General features: G+C 53.0%; 1 protein-coding gene across 2 annotated transcripts in view; it reads left to right on the top strand.

The window, feature by feature from the left end:
* The first annotated feature begins 312 nt into the window (after positions 1 to 312).
* LOC134339957 (deleted in malignant brain tumors 1 protein-like) overlaps positions 313 to 21,292 on the top strand; it is a 113,197-nt gene continuing 92,217 nt past the window's right edge. Inside the window, exon 1 of one of the 2 annotated variants that reach the window (XM_063036762.1) lies at positions 313 to 898. In XM_063036762.1, coding sequence (XP_062892832.1) covers positions 835 to 898 — 64 coding nt within the window. In that variant the 5' untranslated portion in view covers positions 313 to 834. Of the gene's footprint in view, positions 899 to 2,756; positions 2,963 to 21,292 lie in introns of those variants that run through there. The other variant, XM_063036761.1, reaches the window with a different exon arrangement.

Raw genomic sequence — 21,292 nt, 5'->3', positions numbered from 1 at the left:
GTCCACGCCAGCCTCACTGAGATCGCAATCCCCCCTCATCCCGAATCTTGCCCCCCCACTCCTTGAGGTAGTGCCTGGGAGGGATCTCGCTGAGAGGGCTGATCAGTCCTCGGAGGAAGTTGCCGACAAGGGTGACTCCCCCCGGCGTTTTCTCTCTCTCTCTCTCTCTCTCTCTCGCTGCCTCACGCACATAACAGGCACACACACGACAGACGAGCGGAGACACCAGGAACTACGCAAACAGGACCGTAACTGAGCCGTCTCCGTGCCTCAGCGCACTACAGTGGGAAACCCCTCTCCCCCCCTCTCTCTCTCTCTTTCTCCCACCACAGGATCCCCACCCATAGCCGGTGACACTTCTCCTTTCCCGTCAGCTTCTCATTCACCCTCGCCCTTCCCTTTCCCTCTCTATCTTTCCTTCTCAGACCGTCCATCCCTCCGTCACGTCTTCTTTCTCTCCCCCCCCACTATCACTCTCCCCATTCTCTCTCTCCCACTTTTTCCTCCTTCCTCTGCCTCACTGCTCTCCTCTCACTCTCACGTCCCCGCCCCACCCCTCCTGCCTCGCCCCTTTCTCCTCTCGAACACCTCCCCCGCACCTCGCGCTCTCTCTCCCCCCTCCCTTCTCCCACCCTTCCCTCCCACTCTCTCCGCTCCACTTCGCATCTAACTTCCCACCCCCTCCCAGCCCTCTCTCGAACGCCGGCCCCACCACTTCCGCCCTCTCTCTCTCTCTTCGTTCCCCTCTGCTCTCTCCCTCTTTCCCCACACACCCTCTCTCCCCTCTTGTTCTCTCCCCCCACCCTTCCACCTCTCTCCGCCCCCGCCCCACCGATGCAGCTGAGCGGACGCCTCGTGGACTTCGTCCTCACCCTGCTGACCACCGCAGTCCTCTCAGGTAACATCACGCAGCACGAGTTTTTTCCCCTCTGGGCGTAAAAGCACTGGGAGCTTAGGGGCTGTGCATTTGCTTGTGTGTGTGGGGGGGGGGGGGATGCGGTGGAGATATGTCTATACCGTTGGGCCTTGCCGTTCTCGGGAGAACTTCGGAGCAGCCTGGATTTTTAGGAGCGGGGGCAGGGGGCAAGGTGGAAGGTGCCGTGGGTAATTCCGGACGGTAGAATGTGTGGGGAATTGAGACGCTCTGTGGCGTGACGAAGGACTGGGGTAGAGGGAAAGTTGGGGGGGGGCGTGGGGGGAGTGCGGCGACGGTGGCGTGATTCGCAGTTGAAAAACACAGAGCAGCCCGTTTCGGATGGTGGAGAAAGTGGGTGGTGGGGATTTCTGATGCTTCAGACGAGTGTCTGGAAGTCGCAGAGTCCCACTGCGTGGAAGGGGGTACATCGGACCGGCTGGTCGGTGCCGGGCAAGGCTCCCATCTGAGGTGGCCCCAGGTGCCCGCACTGGGCCCAGCTCGCTCTAAACCGTGTACCTCTCCAGTGGCCTTTTAAACGTTGTTAATACACTGGATCTCTGGCAGCTCTGTCTATTTACGGACCACCCTCGGTCCCTACTAAAGCCCCTCGGGTGCCGGCTGATTCTCTTTCCCGCTGCGCATTGAGCTTGATTGGCCAACCCTGGTGGGATGGGGGGGGGGGGTGAAGACTCTGCACATTCGTCCTATCTTTGCCCCCACCCATCACCCCGCTGTTATTCACCTTCTGTTAGGTCACTCCAAGCTACGCCTCTGGGAACAAAGTCCCAACCGGCCCAGCATCTCTCCCTCCCTCCCTCTCTCTCTCTCTCTCTCTCTTTCTCTCCCCCTCTCTCCATAACATCGCCGGCCCCTCGAGCGCGGCAGCAGCCCCCTCGCAAATCTCCTTCTGCGCTCTCTCCCAGCTCGAAGGCGCGAAGCTCCAAGTGCGCGGCCTCGCCGGCATCCTGTGCCACTCCCGACTCCTGTGCTCAGAGGCCGGGCTGATGAAGGCCCTGCGCGATCAGAATCAGAATCAGGGCCATTATCGCTGATACATGCCGCGAAACGTGAGGTCATTTGGCGGCAGGACGGCGGAATACATTAACAATTATTTTTCTACCTATCGCCCCGGCTGACGCAGGCTAGTGTGTCTAATGTCCCCTCCACGACCCTGTCGAATCGTGAGTTCACGTTCGGAAAAGCAGGCACTTATTTACTCTCGTCCTGCAACACTCCCCGGGGCCCCCACCCTTCACCCTACCTCAGGTCGACTCAAAAAAAAAAGCAACACCTCACAATTATCGGAATTAAACTTCATTTGCCGTTCGTCGGCCCTTTTACCATTGAGAGCCAGCAAAGGCCTAGTCAGGGATTACCAGCCTGGATCCCTTGTTTAACGGTATAGGTTCACGGCATTTAAAAAAAAAATGATCTGAGGGACGCCTGGCCTTGACAGAGTGGATGTGGAGAGAATGTCTCGGATATTGGGGCACCCTAGGATCAGAGGGCACAGCCTCAGGAGACAAGGACCCTCCCATTAGAGCAGAGGTTAGGAGGGGTTTCGTCTGCCAGAGAGTGGTGAATCTGTGGAATTCATTGCCGCGGACTGCTCTGGGGTATATTTAAAGCGGAGGGTGATAGAATCGTGATTACTAAGGGCGTCAAGGGTTGTGGGGGGGGTGGGGGGAGGAGGTGAAGACAGAAGAGTGAGATTGAGAAAGAAAATAAATCTGTCATGGTGGAATGACAGAATATCCTCGAGGGGCCGAATAGCCTAATTCTGCTCCTATGTCTTATAGTCTTATGCTGAGGAGGCAGGGGTGAAAAGTGGCGACCGCCAGCGACGGGGGACCCGGTCATTGGGTATATCTAAAGCGGCGGTCCACAAGTTCTTGTCTCGTTGGAGCATCAAAGGTTATGGGGAGAAGGCAGGGTAACTGGGGACGAGAGGGGCAACGAATTCAGCCATGACCGCATGGAGGAGAAGACTTGAGGGGCCAACTGGCCGAATTCTGCCCCTGTGTCTTCGGCTTCGGCGAGCCCACGGTAACTTTTGAAAACCTTCTTCACCGCCTGCTTCTGTAAAGTGACAGAACGCATTTAACGGCAGGAACTTAGAACAGCGTTCACTTAACAGAGGGGGATTTTGGGGTCGGTAGGGGTTCACGGAGCAGCGAAGATGGCCTTATTAATCGGTGGGGGGGGGGCTGGTGGGAGGGCATTAAGTTGAAGCGCTGGGAAGTTATGCTTCTAAGTTTACAAAACCAGGCGGCACTGTGTATAGTGTAGTTCTGCTCTCCCCGTTACAGGGAGACTGTCACAAACCAAGAGAAAACCGGCGGATGCTGGAAATCCGAGCAACACACACAAAATGCTGGAGGAACTCAGCGGGCCAGGCAGCATCTATCGGGGTGGGGTGGAGGGGGAGGTACAGTCGACGTTTCGGGGTCGAGACGCTTCGAGAGAGAGAGAGGAGGGGGAGGGGTGGGAGAGAGAGAAGGAGAAAGAGAGGAGTGTCCTGCCGAAGGGTCTCGGCCCAAAACGTCGACTGTAATTTATTTTTCCCCGATAGATGCTGCCCGGCTTGCTGTGTGTCTCCAGCATTTTGTGCGCTTTGACAGAGAGGGCGTGAGGTGGGGGGGGGGGCTTCGGAGAGGGCGCAAAAAGGGGGTCACCGGGATGCTGCCTGGAGTGGCGGGGGGGGGGTGTTGTGTGAGAGATAAGGAGAGGTCGGACCATCCCAGGTTGATTTCTCCGGAGTGGCGGAGACTGAGCGGGGTGCGGGGTGTGGGTGGGACCTGATTGAGGTTTATAAGATGGTGGGAGACGTGGACAGAGCAGATAGACGGTAGAAATCTCTAAAACCAGAGGGCGGTGAGAGGTCGGGGGAGGGGGGAGCCGAAAGCACGATGTGCGGGGACAGACCCTGAGATCGGTGGCCGCACCGGTGCTGGAGGGCAGGTGTGACAGAGGTATTTACAAGTGTCCTGGGCAGGCTCGTGGATACGTGGGGAATGGAGGGTTATTAGATTAGATGAGATTCAACGTTATTGTCACTGTGCCGAGTACAGATACAGAGCCAATGAAATGCAGTTAGCATCTGACCAGAAATGCAAAGAACAGTGTTATTAACAAAATAACTGCGAGTTAGAAGTAAGTGCTACAGCACACAAATATAAAAGTATTGAGACAGTACAATTCGGGTGCAATACTGCTTAGCGCTGTGATGTGAGGTTCAGCAGGGTCACAGCCTCAGGGAAGAAGCTCTTCCTGTGCCTGCTGGTGCGGGAGCGGAGGCTCCTGTAGCGCCTACCGGCTGGGAGGAGAGTAAAAAGCCCCACGGTTGGGGTGAGATGCACATTTTGTCGTATAGGCGGGTTGTAGAGGAGATTCGTTCGTCATTTGACGACTGATTGTAACCGGTCCGGCACAATCCTGTGGGCCGAACGGCCTGTGCTGTACTTTTCTACGTTCTGGGTTCTATGTTCAATGCTTTGTACGCTGCCATCCACGCCGACGGGTTCCTGAAAGGGGGGCAGATGAGGAGCGGGGGGAGGGGTGGAGAGGGCAAATATTTAAGGCTTGGTGGGGGGGGGGGAGAGAAAGTTAGGGGCGGCACGGTTAGCCTCAGGCTACCGCGGCGCCAGCTGTAAACTCGGGATTCAATTCCTGCCGCTGCCCGCAAAGGTGTTCGTACGTCCTCCCTGTGTCCGCGAGGGTTTCCACCCTCCCCCCACCCCCAGATTTGAAAGGCGTACGGGTTATGGTTAGCGACCTGCGGGGCTGCTATACTGGGTGCCGGAAGCGCGGCAGGCGGGACTCGTTGATGCGATTGGACACCAACGGCCCACCTCAGCGCACCTTCCGATGATAGATGCAGGCAAATGGAGCAAGACTTTCAACTGCCTCTTGGGTCTTGATTACGCGCTCCGAGACGGTGAAGTGGTCCTGATGAAGGGTCTCGGCCTGAAACGTCGACTGCACCTCTTCCTGGAGATGCTGCCTGGCCTGCTGCGTTCACCAGCAACTTTGATGTGCGTTGCTTGAATTTCCAGCATCTGCAGAATTCCTGTTGTTTGGTTTTGTACCTCGTTTAAAATCGGGGGTTCGACGCCTAACTGAGTTAATCCCGACCTCCCGCACATGGTCCATACAGAGACCCAAAGCACGGGGGGGGGGGGGGGGAGCCTTTCGGCCCATCTAGTCCTTGCCAATCTGTTATTCTGCCTAGTCCCAGCGACCCGCACGCGGATCATAGGCTCCCCGCCACCCCATACCCCTCCCGCCCGTGCCCCTATCCAATCTTCTCATTAATTTTGCAATCTGACCCAAATCCACCACATCCTCGTTCCGGACTCTCACCGCCCTCTGTGAAAAAGATTCACACCCCCACCCCCACACTCTTGTTCCCCTTAAGCTTTTCACCTTTCAGCCTTAACTCTTGGCCTCTAGTTCTAGTCTCACCCACCCGCACTGCTGGCACTCACTCGGCCTACGTCTGCCCCTCGTAATCTTGTGCGCCTCTATCGCATCACCCCCACCCCCCCCTCACTCCCCTGCGTCCCAGGGAGCAAAGTTCTCACCTGTTCGACCTTTCCACATGACCCAGGTCCTCAAGTCCCGGCAACTTCCTTGTCAGTTTCCTCCCCACTCTTTGAATTTTTATTGACCTCTTTCGCGTGGGTTGGTGACCAGAGCTGAGCAGTATACTCCAAAAATAGGCCTCGCCATCGCCTTAGACAACCTCAACATAACATCCCTACTCCTGTACTCATTACTGCGATTTAGGAAGGTCGATGTGTCAAAAGCTCTCTTTGCGACCCCATTGAATGGACTTTATTAGTTACACCCTTCATATACAGGAGGACTGAACACCTTTACGTGACGTCTTCGTCTAAATGCGCAATGTGCAATTTATAATAATTTATTATGAATAGTATGCACAACAGGACAGTCAATATAGCATAGAAGTACAGTTGTGTCAGATTGAGTTAATCGGTCTGATGGCCTGGTGGAAGAAGCTGTCCCGGAGCCTGTTGGTTTTATGCTGCGGTACCGTTACCCGGATGGTAGCAGCTGGAACAGTTTGTGGTTGGGGTGACTCGGGTCCACAGTGATCCTTCGGGCCCTTTTTACACACCTGTCATTGTAAATGTCCTGAATAGAGGGAAGTTCGCATCTACAGATGCGCTGGGCTGCCCGCATCTACCTGTGACGTCACTTTCAAGGAATCATGGATTTGAATTCCCAGATCCCGCTGTTCCGGGGGCATGTAGAGTCCTAACAGTAGAAGGGTGTTGCTGGGACTGAGGGTGGGTGGGTGTGTGGGGGAGGGGGGAGCTTGAGATATACCAGGTCTTGGGAAAGGGGAGGGCTGCTTGAAATCATAATTTTCTACACTTCCATCAAATTTCCTTTCGTTCTCCTACGCACTGGGAAATGAAGTCTTGCCCTATTCAACCGCTTCCAAAGCGCCGTCCTCGAACCCGGGTAACAGCATTGCAAATGTTCCACGTTATTGAAATCTTCCCGTCCATTCTCTTCACTTCTCGCCCTCTCACCCGTGCCCCCCTCCCCCAGTTCTTGTTTTCCTAACCTGCGGAAGAAGACTGCGCTCATTCACCCTATCTATGTCCCTCGCGGTTTTATACATCCCTACAAAGCCAACCTTAAGCTTCAAGGAATAAAGTCCATAACTTGCCCAATCTCTCTCTCTCTCTCTCTCTCTCTCTCTTTCTCTCTCTCACCCTCCCTCCCTCCCACGCCCATACCTCAGTCCCTCGTCTCATCGTAAATCTCTCTCTGCGCTCTTTCCAGCTCAGTGGTACCTTGCCTACGGCAGGTTGACCAGAACCGAGCGCCGAAGTCCTGCGACGGCCTCGCCAACGTCTCGTACAGCCTCAGCGGAAAATCCCGCCCCCTGTACTCAGTGCCCTGTCTGATGAAGGCCGGCGTACCCAATGCCTTCTGTACACCGTCCGACGCTGCCTCTGTTCAATCTCTCCCCATCTCCCCTTATTCCTGTGCCCTCTAATTCTTCATTCCCTAACCCTAGGATAGGGTGGGGAGGGGGAAGGACAGTGTGCATTCACCCCATCTGTGTCCTTCGTGGTTGGTGGCGTAGTGGCATCAGTGCCGGACTTCGGGACGGAAGGTCCAGAGTTCGAATCCAGCCGACCCCCCGGCGCGCTTTCCATCCGTGCTGGTGATCTCTGTGGAAACTCACCCGGCAGAAGGCAATGGCAAACCCCCGCTGTAACTCGCCTCGTACGCGGTTCCCCACTACGTCAGAGAGGCGTGGAGGGAAATCGTCCGGTAACCGGAGAAATCCGGATGCAACATACCTTTCCTGTAAGGTCACACCTTCCCCATTCCGCCCCCCCCCCCGATTCCAAGGACCAAAGTCCCAACCTGCCCAACCTCTCTTCGTAAAGGTCATGTGCCGAGGTTAAAAACAACTCCAGAATTCACTTACAGATCTGCGGGAAATCCCCAGCAAATGTCCCACAAAAAATGGCTTTTTTTTGTGGGGGGGGGAGAGAAATTTGGGAAAATTGGTTTATTAATATCACGCCTGTGTTGGGGTACAGTGAAAAATTTTGCTTTGCCTGGTGTCGGTACAAGGTCAATATTACAGGAACATTATTGTCCCCTCTGCCATCAGATTTCCGAACGGGCATTGAACCCATGGAATTCTTCCTCACTAATTTTTATTCGTACTACTTACTTAAATTACGCTTTAACATATATTTCTTATTGCGATTTGCGGTAGTTGTGAAAGCTATTATGTGTACTGCTGCCGCAAAGCAACACCTTTCACGACACCTGCCAGTGACATCCAACCTGATTCCGATGGTCTGAGTGACGTCAACACGTCAGCGCCGTGCGTCGGGGCAGTGAAAGCCAAAGCAACAGCAGAGTGCAGAATAAAGTATGATGGGTACAGGGCAAGCGAAGTGCAGGCAGATGCAGTAAGGCGCAAGGGCCAGGACGGGGTAGATTGCGAGGCCAAGAGCCCATCTTATCGCCCTAGGGCGGCCGTTCGGCAGTTTATAGCAGCCGAGTAGGAGCCACCCTGAGCCCGGTGGCTTTTGTATCTTCTGCCGACGGCAGAGGCAAGAGGAGAGAATGTCCCGGGCGGGAGGGGTCCTTGGTTATGGCCGAAGAGGGGAGAAATGAAAACATAGAGAAGAGTTCGGTTTCCCTGACCTCCGCAACTCTCTGTGATTGTTTCTGTGTTTTTCTTTTGCGGTTGCAAGATGTGATGCACCCGGATTAGATGCTTGTCGTTCCGCGCGGGTGAAAGCTGGTGTGGGTCGAATGAAACACGCCAGATTTCGACGGAGAAGAGTAAAATGCCGAGGCCCTTCATCGCGAGGAAGGCTCTTGATGAAAGGCCTCGGCCCGGCGAGTTGACTCTTCATTCCTTCCCAGTGGACGCTTCCTGAACTGCTGAGTTCTTCCCGCATTTTGTCTGTGCTGCTCTGGATTTCCATCTACCACAGAATATCCTGTATTCTTTCGAAGGAAGTAGAAGAACCTATGAAGTTTCTTGGGCGCGACGTCTACATGGTTGGGCCAGGACTAGATAAGACCACACAGCATAGGAGTAGAATTAGGCCTTCCGGTCCTCCCCGCCATTTCATCATGGCCGATCATTATCTCCCTCAACCCCAGTCTCCTGTCTTCTCCCCGTCACCTCACACGCAGTCAAGAACCTATCAACCTCCCAGTCAGCTGGCCTCCACGGCCGCGTGTGCCAAACGAAATCCACGGACTCGCCACGCTCGGGCCAGAGAAGTTCCTCCGGTCTGGAGGGGATACGGGCTCACAACGACGTCAGGATCGGAGTGAGCGAGTTCGGCTGAAGTCGTACGTGATACGACTCTTACGTGGGGGCATTGACACTGCAGCAACCGGAAGCCAGAGGAGACGGGGCTGCAGTTGCCCAGGACGTCGGCGAGGCCGCACTTGAAGCATCTCGTGTTCCGTTTCGGCCGCCCTGCTGTGGAGAAAGGTGCCGGCGAGCTGGAAATAGGGCAGCAGGCAGACCCACGAGGACGCTGCCCGGGCTCGAAGGACTGAGTTGCGGGAGAGAGATCGGGCAGGTTGGGACTTTATTCCTTGGAGCGCAGAGGTGACTTTATAGAGGTGTACCGAACTCAGTCAGACCTACAGGGTGCTCGAGGCCTCTGCGCACAGCACTGAATTTGTCAACGTGGAGCGGAGAGCGAGTTCGCCAATTAGGCCGGAGCAAAGGATGCTGGGAACGGCGAGGTTCACTCCGGGGAACCTGATGCTCCCAACCTCAGATACAGATCGGAGACCGTGCACCATCTCGCCTCCTGAAGTCGGTGACCAGTTCTGAAAATGGCCGCACACTGCAGATATGACGACTGGAAGAAGAAGAAGAAGAAGAAGAAGAAGAAGAAGAAGAAGAAGAAGAAGAAGAAGAAGAGGAAGAAGGGAAGAAGAAGAGGAAGAAGAAGAGGAAGAAGAAGAAGAAAAAGAAGAAGAAGAAGAAGACGAAGAAGAAGGAGAAGAAGAAGATGATGATAATGAAGTAGAAGAAGAAGAAGAAGAAGAAGAAGAAGAAGACGAGGAAGAAGAAGAGGAAGACGAAGAAGGAGAAGACGAGGAAGAAGAAGAAGACAAAGAAGAAGAAGAAGAAGATGATGATAATGAACAAGAAGAAGAAGAAGACGAAGAAGAAGAAGACGAAGAAGAAGAAGAAGAAGAAGACGAGGAAGAAGAAGACGAAGAAGAAGAAGAAGAGGAAGATAATGAAGAAGAAGAAGAAGGAGAAGAAGAAGAAGAAGAAGAAGAAGACGAGGAAGAAGAAGAAGACGAAGAAGAAGAAGATGATAATGAAGAAGAAGAAGAAGGAGAAGAAGAAGAAGAAGACGAGGAAGAAGAAGATGAAGAAGATGATAACGAGGAAGAAGAAGAAGAAGAAGAAGAAGAAGAACAAGAAGAAGAAGAAGAAGAAGAAGAAGAAGAAGACGAGGAAGAAGAGGAAGACGAAGAAGAAGAAGAAGATGATAATGAAGAAGAAGAAGAAGGAGAAGAAGAAGAAGGAGAAGACGAGGAAGAAGAAGACGACGACGAAGAAGAAGATGATAACGAAGAAGAAGAAGGAGAAGAAGAAGAAGATGATAATGAGGAGGAGGAAGAAGAAGAAGAAGAAGAAGAAGAAGAAGAAGAAGAAGAAGAAGAAGAAGAAGAAGAAGAAGAAGGTGAAGAAGAAGAAGAAGACAAGACGCACTTGCATTCCTCGTTCGGGGCGCTGATGACAATGTTTCAGAGAAAACGCAACAGCAGTAGAAAAGCGACAGTATACTGGTCATTAGGAGTTTTGTCTGCGGTTCTGAAGCCCCCGCCCCCGCCTAATTCGGCAGATGTCTCATCCGCGGCTGGCAGCCCTCCTCGGAGAAGGAAAACGAATCTCAAATCTCCGACGTAGTGCGGCCGTACCACTTATGGGGACGGCCTCGAGGCAAAATCCAGGGCTGGACTCCTGAAGGCTGTCCCACGCTGAATTCAACGCTGGTTGGCAATCTCCTCCTGCTAAACTCTATCGGTCCCTGCCGTTGCTTTTGGGTCCAACGGCCGTGCGGAGAGTGGGAGGCTGTTGCTATGGGCAACGGCCCGCTCGCCATACCGTCCTGCCCTGGCCCGTGCGTCACGTAGACAGCTAGGATGTAGTATCCGTGATGGACCCCGGGACGAGGGAGGGCCACATCCGATCGCTCCTTTCCAGGCAGGGCGTGGAGAGGGTACAGAAGTGGTTCAGCAGGCGGCTGCCCGGGTGAGAGGGCGTGAGCTGCGAGCAGAGGTCGGACATACCTCGATTGCTCTCTCCGGAGCGGCTGGAGGCTGAGGATAGAAGATCACACAGGAAGCGTAGACCATACGTTAGGGGCAGAATTAGGCCATTCAGCCCATCGGGTCTCCCCCCACCCCCCCCCCCGTCCATTTGACCCGATTCGTTATCCCTCGCAGCCCCATTGGACGGAGTAGGCAGCTGGCGCGTTTCATTCTCAGGGCAGAAATTTCAAATACCAGAGGGCAGTGGTTTAAGGCGAGGGGGCAAAGTTGAAAGGGGCTGGGTGCGGGTCAAGCTGTTTTTTTTCACACAGAGAGTGATGGATGCCTAGAATGTGGTACCGGGGGTGGCGATGGGGGCAGACGCGAAAGGGGTGTTTCAGAGGCTGTCAGAAAGATACATGGATATGCAGGGAATTTAAGGATATAAACATTGCGCAGGCAGAAGGAATCAATTTACAGTTACCTGGTCTCGGTTTCCTGCATGAATTACTCATTAAATGCGGTCTAATCTTCCATCTACGTCACAGTCTGCCTAAGCTGACAACACACAAACAATTGCACTTCTCATGACTTTATTGAACACAATGTTCAATCATTCACCGTCCAGGCTGGAAGAAGTAGGTAAACAGAAAATACTTTGCGGATGCTGGGGTCAGAGCAACACTCACAACACGCTGGAGGAACTCGGCAGGTCGAAGGTGGGGGGAAGGTGGGAAGGAGAAGGCTGGTAGGTTTCAGGTGAAAAACCACCCTGTACAGCTCGGTTTTACCTCCTCTCCAAGATCCACAAGCCTGACTGTCCCGGTAGACCCATAGTCAGGCTTGTAGTTCTTGGGGAGGAGGTAAAACCGAGCGGTACGGGTTGGTTTTTTACCTGGAACCTACCAGCCTTCTCCTCCCCCTCTCCCACTCCCAACTTTTTTTTTATATATATAGGGCCTCTGCTCCTTCCTTCTTCAGTCCTGACGAAGGGTTCCGGCCCGAAACGTTGACTTATCGCTTCCACGGATGCTGCCCGACCTGCTGGGTTCCCCCAGCGTGTTGTGAGTGTCGGAAGAAGTAGGTGAGCCCTTGTATTTGCTAATACGCAGCACCTCCTTGAGCGCCAGTAAGCTCCACCGAGGACTGCGTCAGTTCATCAATATTTCTTGCATCGGGTCACGCCACAGCAGCTCAGTGGAGTTACAGTCTCGACTCTGCCTTGGCCGTTCCAAAACATGAACTTCCTTCTTCTTGAACCGTGCTGTTGTTGATTTAATCTTGTCTTCCGGATCATTGCCTTGCTGCATCATCCGAATTCTATTCAGCTCCAGCAGACGGACCGCTGCCCTGACTTCCTCCTGAAAAATGTCTCGATGCGTTGCTCCCGCAACGGTTGCAATTTGCCCGGGCCTCCGAGGCAGCAAAGCCCCAAACCACGACGCTCCTTCCACCATGCTTTGAGGTTTTGGTGTTGGTTCGCCGTGCTCTTCCCCCCACCCCCACCCCCAAACAGAGCAATGTGTACTTCTACCGAAATGTTCAACTTTCTTCTCATCTGTCAACAGGACATTGTCCCAGAAGCGCTCCAGAACATCCAGGCTGTCCTTTGCCAATTTCAGACATACAGCGATATTTTTTTTTTCACCGGAGAGCAGTCGTTTCCTCTGCGCCGTCCCTCTCATGAACACCATCCTTGTTCGGTGCTTTTCATATGGTGGACACAGGAACAGAGACTTTTAGCAAGTTCTGGAGGTTTCTGCAGGTCCTTTGCTGTTACCCTCGGGTTCTCTTTTCACCTCCTTCAGCAGTGCACGCCGTGATCGTGGCGTGATCTTTGCAGGACGCCCACTCCTAGGGAGAGTAGCAACCGTGCTGTGCATCCTCCATTCGGAGACAATTTCTCTTACTGTGGGCTGATGAACGCTCGGGTCTTTAAAATTGCTTTTGTAGTCTTTTCCAGCTCCATACATCGCTACAATTCTTCTTCTCAGGTCCTCTGCAGGTTGTTTCGATGGAGGCACGGGTCTTTCCTGAGAAGACCAGGCCCTGTCAGCAACCTAATTTCGTGCGTCCCTTTTACTGGGCAGGCTACCTCCACAGCCCACACCTCCCAGTCTCATCTCATTGACTCCAAATAGCTTTTGTAGAAACCATTACCCCCGGAGTTTCACGTACTTTATTTTGAACCTGGACTGTGATTGTTTAAGTGGCGTGGTCGGTGTGGGGGGAGACAAAGCACAATTGTTCGTGCGTAATGAGTTTAGGCAGGCTATGCTTGTCTGTTATTGTGACTTAGATGAAAGATAAGGCCACGCTTGGTGAGTAATTAATGCAGAAAGGCAGGCACTTTCAAAGGGCTGACAAATGTTTTCTTGCAGCATGGAATTGTGGGAAATGGACTGTGTAGGCAGAAGAGATTCATCTGGTTTGGCCTTTAATGACTGGTTTGATTGGTTCCGCAGAAACACGTGGGCCAAGGAGACCGTTCTTGCTCTGTTCTGTGTTGCGCGTAGGCGGACTGTTGAAACTGTTTGCAATGTTTTCCAGTTTGGCAGTTTGAAAGCGCAGGGACACAAGGTGCAGCGGAGAGCAGTGGATTCTGTCCAATACACAACTTTCTATACAATAACAGCAATACGCCCCACTGTTCCAGGCAGTTAGTGGCAAGGACCCCGAGCACCAGTGATGTACAGGGGGTTTCTCGCAACTCACTACCTTCGGCCATCAGGTTCCACCCCAACGCGCTGGACAACACCACCTGCATCCCCTCTCCGAGCCGAACTAGGAAAGACCCTGGTGAATGCCCCCCCCCCCACGACACACACACCCCTTCTGCACTATCTGCCAACTCTCCGTCCGCACCAGCAAAGGGCCAACGCTCCGCGACCACGCTGTCGGGTGCGGCAGCAACTCAGCGGGAGGGGAGCGGGCAGACGGTGGCCGAGAGGCTCGGCCGGTCGCTCAGGCCCAACATCAGAACGTGACCTAGGTGACTTTGACCGCGGAGTAACCGCGGATGCCAGGCGGGTGGTTTCCGTGGCTCACACGCAGCAGGGTTTGCGGACACCGGCGTGAGCAAAAGGTAGCTGAGGGAAACGTACAGTGAGCGGCAGTTCTGTGGGCGAAAATGCCTTGTTCATGAGAGAGCTCAGAGGAGAACGGCCAGGCCGCTTCAAGCTGAGAGGAAAGGGACAGCAATTCAAATAACCACACGTTCCAACAGCGCTGTGCAAAAGAGCATCTCTGAACACTCTCTGGGCTTTGAAGCCCCCTCCCCCAGCCCCCGCCGAATGTACCTTTCTCACAGACAGCAGAGTCTTTCTCCCCAGGGTGGGGATGTCACGTACTACAGGGCAGAGGCTTGAGAAGATGGCCTGCGGGGCAAGGTTAAAAGGATATTTGCAAGACAAATTATTTTCTCCCTGGTGTTGGCATTTGAATAGTGGGAGAGCGAAGGTCAAAAGTGAAAGGGAAACGTTTTCTTTTGGGGGGGGGGAGGTTGTGTGTTGGGGGGGGTGAGACGTCCCACCAGGAAAGGCAGCATAAGCCAGCTGTTGGCCCGACTCAAGGGCAGGTAGGTAGGCGGCTAAATCGGCGAGCAAAGCCGAATCCCCGGCGAGGGTTTGTAAGCCAATAGTCGGACAGCACCTGCAGTGTAAGCTTTTGGGGCTCCACACCTAAGAACGTATGTGCTTTCTTATTTAGAGGACTGTACTGTCAACAGTTTGGGGCCCCATATCTTTGTTGTCAATGTATAGAGTCAAGACGAGGTTCACGAGGATGATTCCGGGGAAAGGGAGGAGGTTAACACGTGAGGAGCGTTTGGCAGCTTTGGGCCTGTGCTTAAGGGAATTTAGAAGAATGCGCGGGGGCTGGGGTATCTCATTGAAACTTACCTAATGTTGAAAGGACTAGATGTGTTCGTCCATCGTTAACGTCGATGGGGACCTCGACACCATGATGATGGTGTCGAGACTAGCGCGTGGTTTGGATTTAAGTGAGGGAGAGTTGCGCAGTGTCAGCCTCTCTCTCTCTTCCCAATTCCCATCTGATTCAAGATTCAAGATTCAAAAAAACTCTATTGTCATTCTAACCGTACATCAGCTCTGCAGGGCAGAATGAGACAGCGTTTCTCAGGGGCAGTGCAATCATAACATAACAAACGCAAGACTAAATAATAAACATAACAATAAATAGCAAAACACAGCAGCCACGTGTCAGTTCAAATCAAGTTGTAAGTGTCCAGCGCAAGTTAAAAGTGTCCAAAGCAGAGTCAGGTAGAGCAGCTTTTCAGCGGTCTGACTGCCTGTGGGAGGAAGCTGTTTAGTAGCCTTGTGATTCTAGTTTTGATGCTCCTGATGGCAGAAGAACAAACAGTTCATGGAGAGGGTGTGAGGGGTCTTTAATGATGTACCGTGTCTTCTGGAGGCATCGACTCTGAAAGAGGTCTTGGACAGAAGGTAGAGAGAACCCAATAACCTTCTCTGCTCCCCTAACCACCCTCTGCAAGGCTTTTTTGTCGACAGCACTGCAGCTGGAGTACCAGGTTGTGATGCAAAAGGATCCTGGATCCAGTGGCAAGACAGAGTCTAGACGACTGGAGATGGGACTGGGCGCATTGGGTGACCAGGACGTCTTCTGTGTCTTGTCCTGCTCTACGCGTTCCACGACGCTTGCAGAGACCGCCTTCTGGACCGTTGGACCTTCCATTGGTCTCGCCCGCTCAATCGGCCGGGGTCTGTCTTCACATGCTGGGATAGACAACTCCCTATCACACCGAGGGTTTCAGACCCGTCGGCTACCCTCACCTGGTTCAGCCGGCTTGTCGAAGCCGTTGCCCGGGGTGTGGCCGCTGTCGCATGCAAACAGCTACGGGGAGCCACAGGTGAGAGCTGAGTACCAGGTGGGGACCAAAGGTGGACTAACCGCCCTTGAAAAGGACGCGTTCCCCCACCAGAGGTGCTCCCCTCCCTGACTCCCCATACACCCTAAAGACGGGATAGGGTGGATGAGGAGCGGACGTTTCCTGTGGTGGGGGAATCCAGAACGAGAGGGTACAGCCTAAAAACTGAGGGGCCACTCTTTAGAACAGAGGTAAGAAAGAATTTTTCTTTAGGCAGAGAGTAGTGAATCTATGGAATGCGATGGAGGCCAAGCCAGTGGGAATACTTAAGGCGGAAGTTGATCTTTTCCTGATCGGGCAAGGTATCAAAGGACATGGTTAGAAGGGAGGCGGATTAGTAAGTATGCAGGTGATACTAAGGTAGGTGGAGTTGAGCATAATGAATTAAGTTTTCAAAGCTTGCAGAGATATTTGGGCCAGTTGGAAGAGTGGGCTGAAAGATGGCAGATGGAGTTTAATGCTGATAAATATGAGGTGCTACATTTTGGTAGGACTAATCAAAATAGGACATACATGGTAAATGGTAAGGCATTGAAGAATGCAGTAGAACAGAGGGATCTAGGAATAATGGTGCATAGTTCCCTGAAGTTGGAATCTCATGTGGATAGGGTGGTGAAGAAAGCTTTTGGTTTGCCGGCCTTTATAAATCAGAACATTGAGTATAGTAGTTGGGATGTAATGTTGAAATTGTACAAGGCATTGGTGAGGCCAAATTTGGAGTATTGTGTACAGTTCTGGTCACCAAATTATAGGAAAGATGTCAACAAAATAGAGAGATTACAGAGAAGATTTACTAGAATGTTACCTGGGTTTCATCACCTAATTTACAGAGAAAGGTTGAACAAGTTGGGTCTTCATTCTTTGGAGCATAGAAGGTTGAGGGGGGACTTGATAGAGGTATTTAAAATTATGAGGGGGATAGATAGAGTTGACGTGGATAAGCTTTTTCCACTGAGAGTGGGGGAGATTCAAACAAGAGGACATGAGTTGAGCGTTAAAGGGCAAAAGTTTAGGGGTAACATGAGGGGGAACTTCTTTACTCAGAGAGTGGTAGCTGTGTGGAATGAGCTTCCAGCAGAAGTGGTTGAGGCAGGTTCGATGTTGTCGTTTAAAGTTAAATTGGACAGATATATGGACAGGAAAGGAATGGAGTGTTATGGGCTGAGTGCGGGTCGGTGGGACTAGGTGAGAGTAAGAGTTCAGCATGGACTAGAAGGGCCGAGATGGCCTATTTCCATGCTGTGTTTGTTATATGGTTATATATGGTTATATGGATTGGGGTTGAGTGGTCATGATATAATAGCGGAACAGACTCGATGGACTGAATGGCCTGATGCTGCTCCTATACGTTATGGTCATGGTCTTATGGCTTTGGAGAGGGTTCGCGAAAATGATTCCAGGGACGGAAGGGTAAACCTACGAGGAGCGTTTGACTGCTCTGGGCCTGTACTTGTTAGTTGAGAAGAATGTGGGAGGGGAAATCTATCAAATACTGAAAGGCCTCGACAAAGTGTAGTGGAGAGGATGCTTCCTATAGTGGGCGGGGGAGTGTGTGTGTGTGTGTGTGTGGGGGGGGGGGGGTTCTATGACCGAAGATCACAGACTCAGAATAGAATTATGTCCCTTCAGAAGAGAGACAAGGAAACATTTCTTTAGCCACAGAGCATAGAACATAGACCCAATAGAAATCTACAGCACATCACAGGCCCTTCGGCCCACAACGTTGTGCCGACCATGTACCTTATTCTAGAAACTGCCTAGAATTTCCCTACCGCATGGCCCTCTATTTTTTAAGCTCCATGTACCTATCTAAAATTCTCTTAAAGGACCCCATTGTATCCGACTCTACCACCGTCGCCGGCAGCCCATTCCACGCATTCACCACTCTCTGTGTGAAAAACTTACCCCTGACATCCCCCTTGTACCTGCTTCCAAGCGCCTTAAAACTATGCCCACTCGTGTTAGCCATTTCAAACCTGGGAAAAAAGACCTCTGACTATCCACACGCTCAATGCCTCTCACCATCTTACACACCCCTATCAGGTCACCTCTCATCCTCTGTCGCTCCAAGGAGAAAAGGCCGAGTTCACTCAACCTATTCTCATAAGGCATGCTCCCCAATCCAGGCAACATCCTCGTAGATCCCCTCTGCACTCTCTCTACAGCTTCCACATCCCTCCTGCAGTGAAGGTGACCAGAACTGAACACGGTAGCCCAAGAGGGGTCTGACCAAGGGTAATATAGAAACATAGAAACATAGAAAATAGGTGCAGGAGTAGGCCATTCGGCCCTTCGAGCCTGCACCGCCATTTATTATGATCATGGCTGATCATCCAACTCAGAACCCAGCCTTCCCTCCATACCCCCTGACCCCTGTAGCCACAAGGGCCATATCTAACTTCCTTTTAAACATAGCTAATGAACTGGCCTCAACAGTTTGCTGTGGCAGAGAATTCCACAGATTCACCACTCTCTGTGTGAAGAAGTTTTTCCTAACCTCGGTCCTAAAAGGCTTCCCCTCTATCCTCAAACTGTGACCCCTCGTTCTAGACCTCCCCAACATCGGGAACAATCTTCCCGCATCTAGCCTGTCCAATCCCTTTAGGATCTTATACGTTTCAATCAGATCCCCCCTCAATCTTCTAAATTCCAACGAGTACAAGCCCAGTTCATCCAGTCTTTCTTCATATGAAAGACCTGCCATCCCAGGAATCAATCTGGTGAACCTTCTTTGTACTCCCTCTATGGCAAAGATGTCTTTCCTCAGATTAGGGGACCAAAACTGCACACAATACTCCAGGTGTGGTCTCACCAAGGCCTTGTACAACTGCAGTAGTACCTCCCTGCTCCTGTACTCGAATCCTCTCGCTATAAATGCCAGCATACCGTTCGCCTTTTTCACCGCCTGCTGTACCTGCATGCCCACTTTCAATGACTGGTGTATAATGACACCCAGGTCTCGTTGCACCTCCCCTTTTCCTAATCGGCCACCATTCAGATAATAATCTGTTTTCCTATTTTTGCCACCAAAGTGGATAACTTCACATTTATCCACATTAAATTGCATCTGCCATGAGTTTGCCCACTCACCCAACCTATCCAAGTCACCCTGCATCCTCTTAGCATCCTCCGCACTGCTAACACTGCCACCCAGCTTCGTGTCATCCGCAAACTTGGAGATGCTGCATTTAATTCCCTCATCCAAGTCATTAATATATATTGTAAACAACTGGGGTCCCAGCACTGAGCCTTGCGGTACCCCACTAGTCACCGCCTGCCATTCTGAAATGAATCTGTGCAAGTCAGTGCCATAGCGGGCCGTGAAGGCCAAGTCATTGGGTGTACTTAAAGCAGAGGTTGATGGGTTCTTGATCAGTCAGGGCGTCAAATGTTGCGGTGGAGAAGGCAGGAAAATGGGATTGAGAGGGATAGTAAATCAGCCATGTTGGAATGGCGTGGCAGACTCGATGGACCGGGGAGGAAACGTCGACTCAGACCATGAGAGGCCTGCGTCGGGCATTTTCATGCCTGACAAGGCGCAGCTTGCAAGTCTGTCTGTGGGTCCCCACTCCTGGCACAGACACTAGAGCCATGTGTGATGAAGTGCCTTGCTGAAGGGCACAAACACGCTGCCGCAGCTGAGGCTCGAACTGGCGACCTTCAGATCACGAGACGAACACCTTAACCACTTGGCCGCAACACACCTGGACCGAATACGTTAATACATCTCCTACGTCTTATGATTTATTGTCTAAGGCTGACAAATGGACGTGGAGCGGTTGGGTAAGAGCGGAGGATCCCAACCATGTGCTTTTCTGTCACGGACCCCGACCATTATCCGAGGAGCCCGTGCTTTGCTGGAAACCCCCTGGGGAAGGGGGTCGGAAGGAGCGTCGTGGGCCGTAGGGCCTACTTCTGCGGCGGACGGTCGAGCGAGTCTGCCACGGTGCCAGAGTGGGTGGGAAGTGGCGGGGTGGGAGAGGAGGGGTGGCGTATCGAGATCTTGAACATCCACAGGAAGGAGGAGGTTCCTCGCGAGCCTGAGGCCGGGACTTCAGACGTTGTTGGGGGTGGTTCTGGGTGGTTCTACACTCTAAAAATTCAGAGATATTGCGAATTCGCGTTCAGCCTAGCAGACTGGTAAAGCGCGCTTGTCTTTCCGAGTGAAGGCACCGATTTCAAGGGCCAGGAAGTCGCGTAGCAGTTTTATAAACCTCTGGCCCGGCCTCACTTGGAGCCTCGGGTGCACAGTTCTGACCGTCCCGTTACGGGAAGGGCGTCGGGAGGGGGTGTTTGGAGGGGGAGCAGAAGGGGATCACTGGGCTGCTCTCCGGACTAGAGGGCAGCAGAGAGCGGAACGGGGAGGGATAGAGGGGGGGTGGAGGGAGAGTGAGGGGCGTGCGGGATGTAGGGGCTGGACGGAGCTACAGGGACACAGAGCGGAGTAGGGCCCAGGGGGAGTCAGGGAGATGGATAGGGCTGGTGGGTCCAGTGAGGGCGGGTGTGGGGTGGGGGGAGGTGGTGCGGGGTGCCTACAGAGACGGTGAGGGTGAGTGTGGGTGACGGAGATGGGGAGGGGGTGTGTGAAGGAGGGGGTCACGGAGACCGGTTGGGATGAAGGGGGAGGAAGGTGGTCACGGAGACGGGGAGGAGTGCAGGGGTGAGTGGCGGTGACGGAGACGGGGAGGGGCATAGGGGAGTAAGGTGGCCACGGAGTCGGGGAGGGGGGTCTAGATGCCAGAGGGCTCAGTGCGACGGGAAGGGTGTTACCCAAGTATATGAGCAGCCAGACTGTTTTCGCCGACTGTAAATCCGCAAGCGCTCTCGTAAGTTTAGTAACTTGGCTTCGCAAACACTTTTAAATGTCACTGTGTCTCCAAAGAGGCAACCTCTTTCCGAAAACGACCAGCTTGAACCCCACCACACTGAAACCCCGCAACCCACAGATACTCTCTTGGTAACTTATGCGTCATCGGAGATTAAAGACAGACAGTGAACTGAGAAGGCTGTTACACGGGGTTGGGAGAGAATTGATATTTTGATCTTGCAGTCCGCCTTGCACTGAGCGCTCAGGGAGTTTCAACCTGCCTGGTATCCTCACCCCGGGACTTTTACCAAATAGACCTGGTCTCGTTTTCCCCACTCTGGGAGTTTTTACTGTGCACAGTCCCGGTTTCCGTACCCCCACACCGAGAGCTTTACCACGCACAGTCCTGGTCTCCCTTTCCCCACACTGCGAGTTTTTACTGTGCACACTCCCGGTCTGCGTGTCCCCAGACCGACAGTTTTACCACGCACAGTCCTGGTCTCCCTTTCCCCACACTACGAGTTTTTACTGTGCGCACTCCCGGTCTCCGTATCCCACACCGAGAGTTTTACAGTGCATGTCCCCCGGTCCTCCTCTCCTAGGTTCCCGGCCTCAGGGCTCCCACACCGCGAGTTTTAATCATGCCAGCTGCCGCCCCACCAGCCTCGCTCACGTCCACGCTGTCGAGGCCTCACGTGGGGGCATCGTGTTCGGTTTTGGTCTCCCTGCCGCGGGAAAGACGCCACTGAGCTGGAAAGAGTGGGGAGGGAGATTAACCCGGCTCGAGGGACTGGGTTATGCGGAGAGGCTGAAGGAGGGTGAGGTTTTATTGCTGTGGGCGTATAGGGAGGGTGAC

Source organism: Mobula hypostoma, chromosome 31 (assembly GCF_963921235.1).
Source record: "Mobula hypostoma chromosome 31, sMobHyp1.1, whole genome shotgun sequence".
Taxonomy (NCBI): Eukaryota; Metazoa; Chordata; class Chondrichthyes; order Myliobatiformes; family Myliobatidae; genus Mobula; species Mobula hypostoma.
This window is presented reverse-complemented; position numbering and strand designations above follow the sequence as displayed.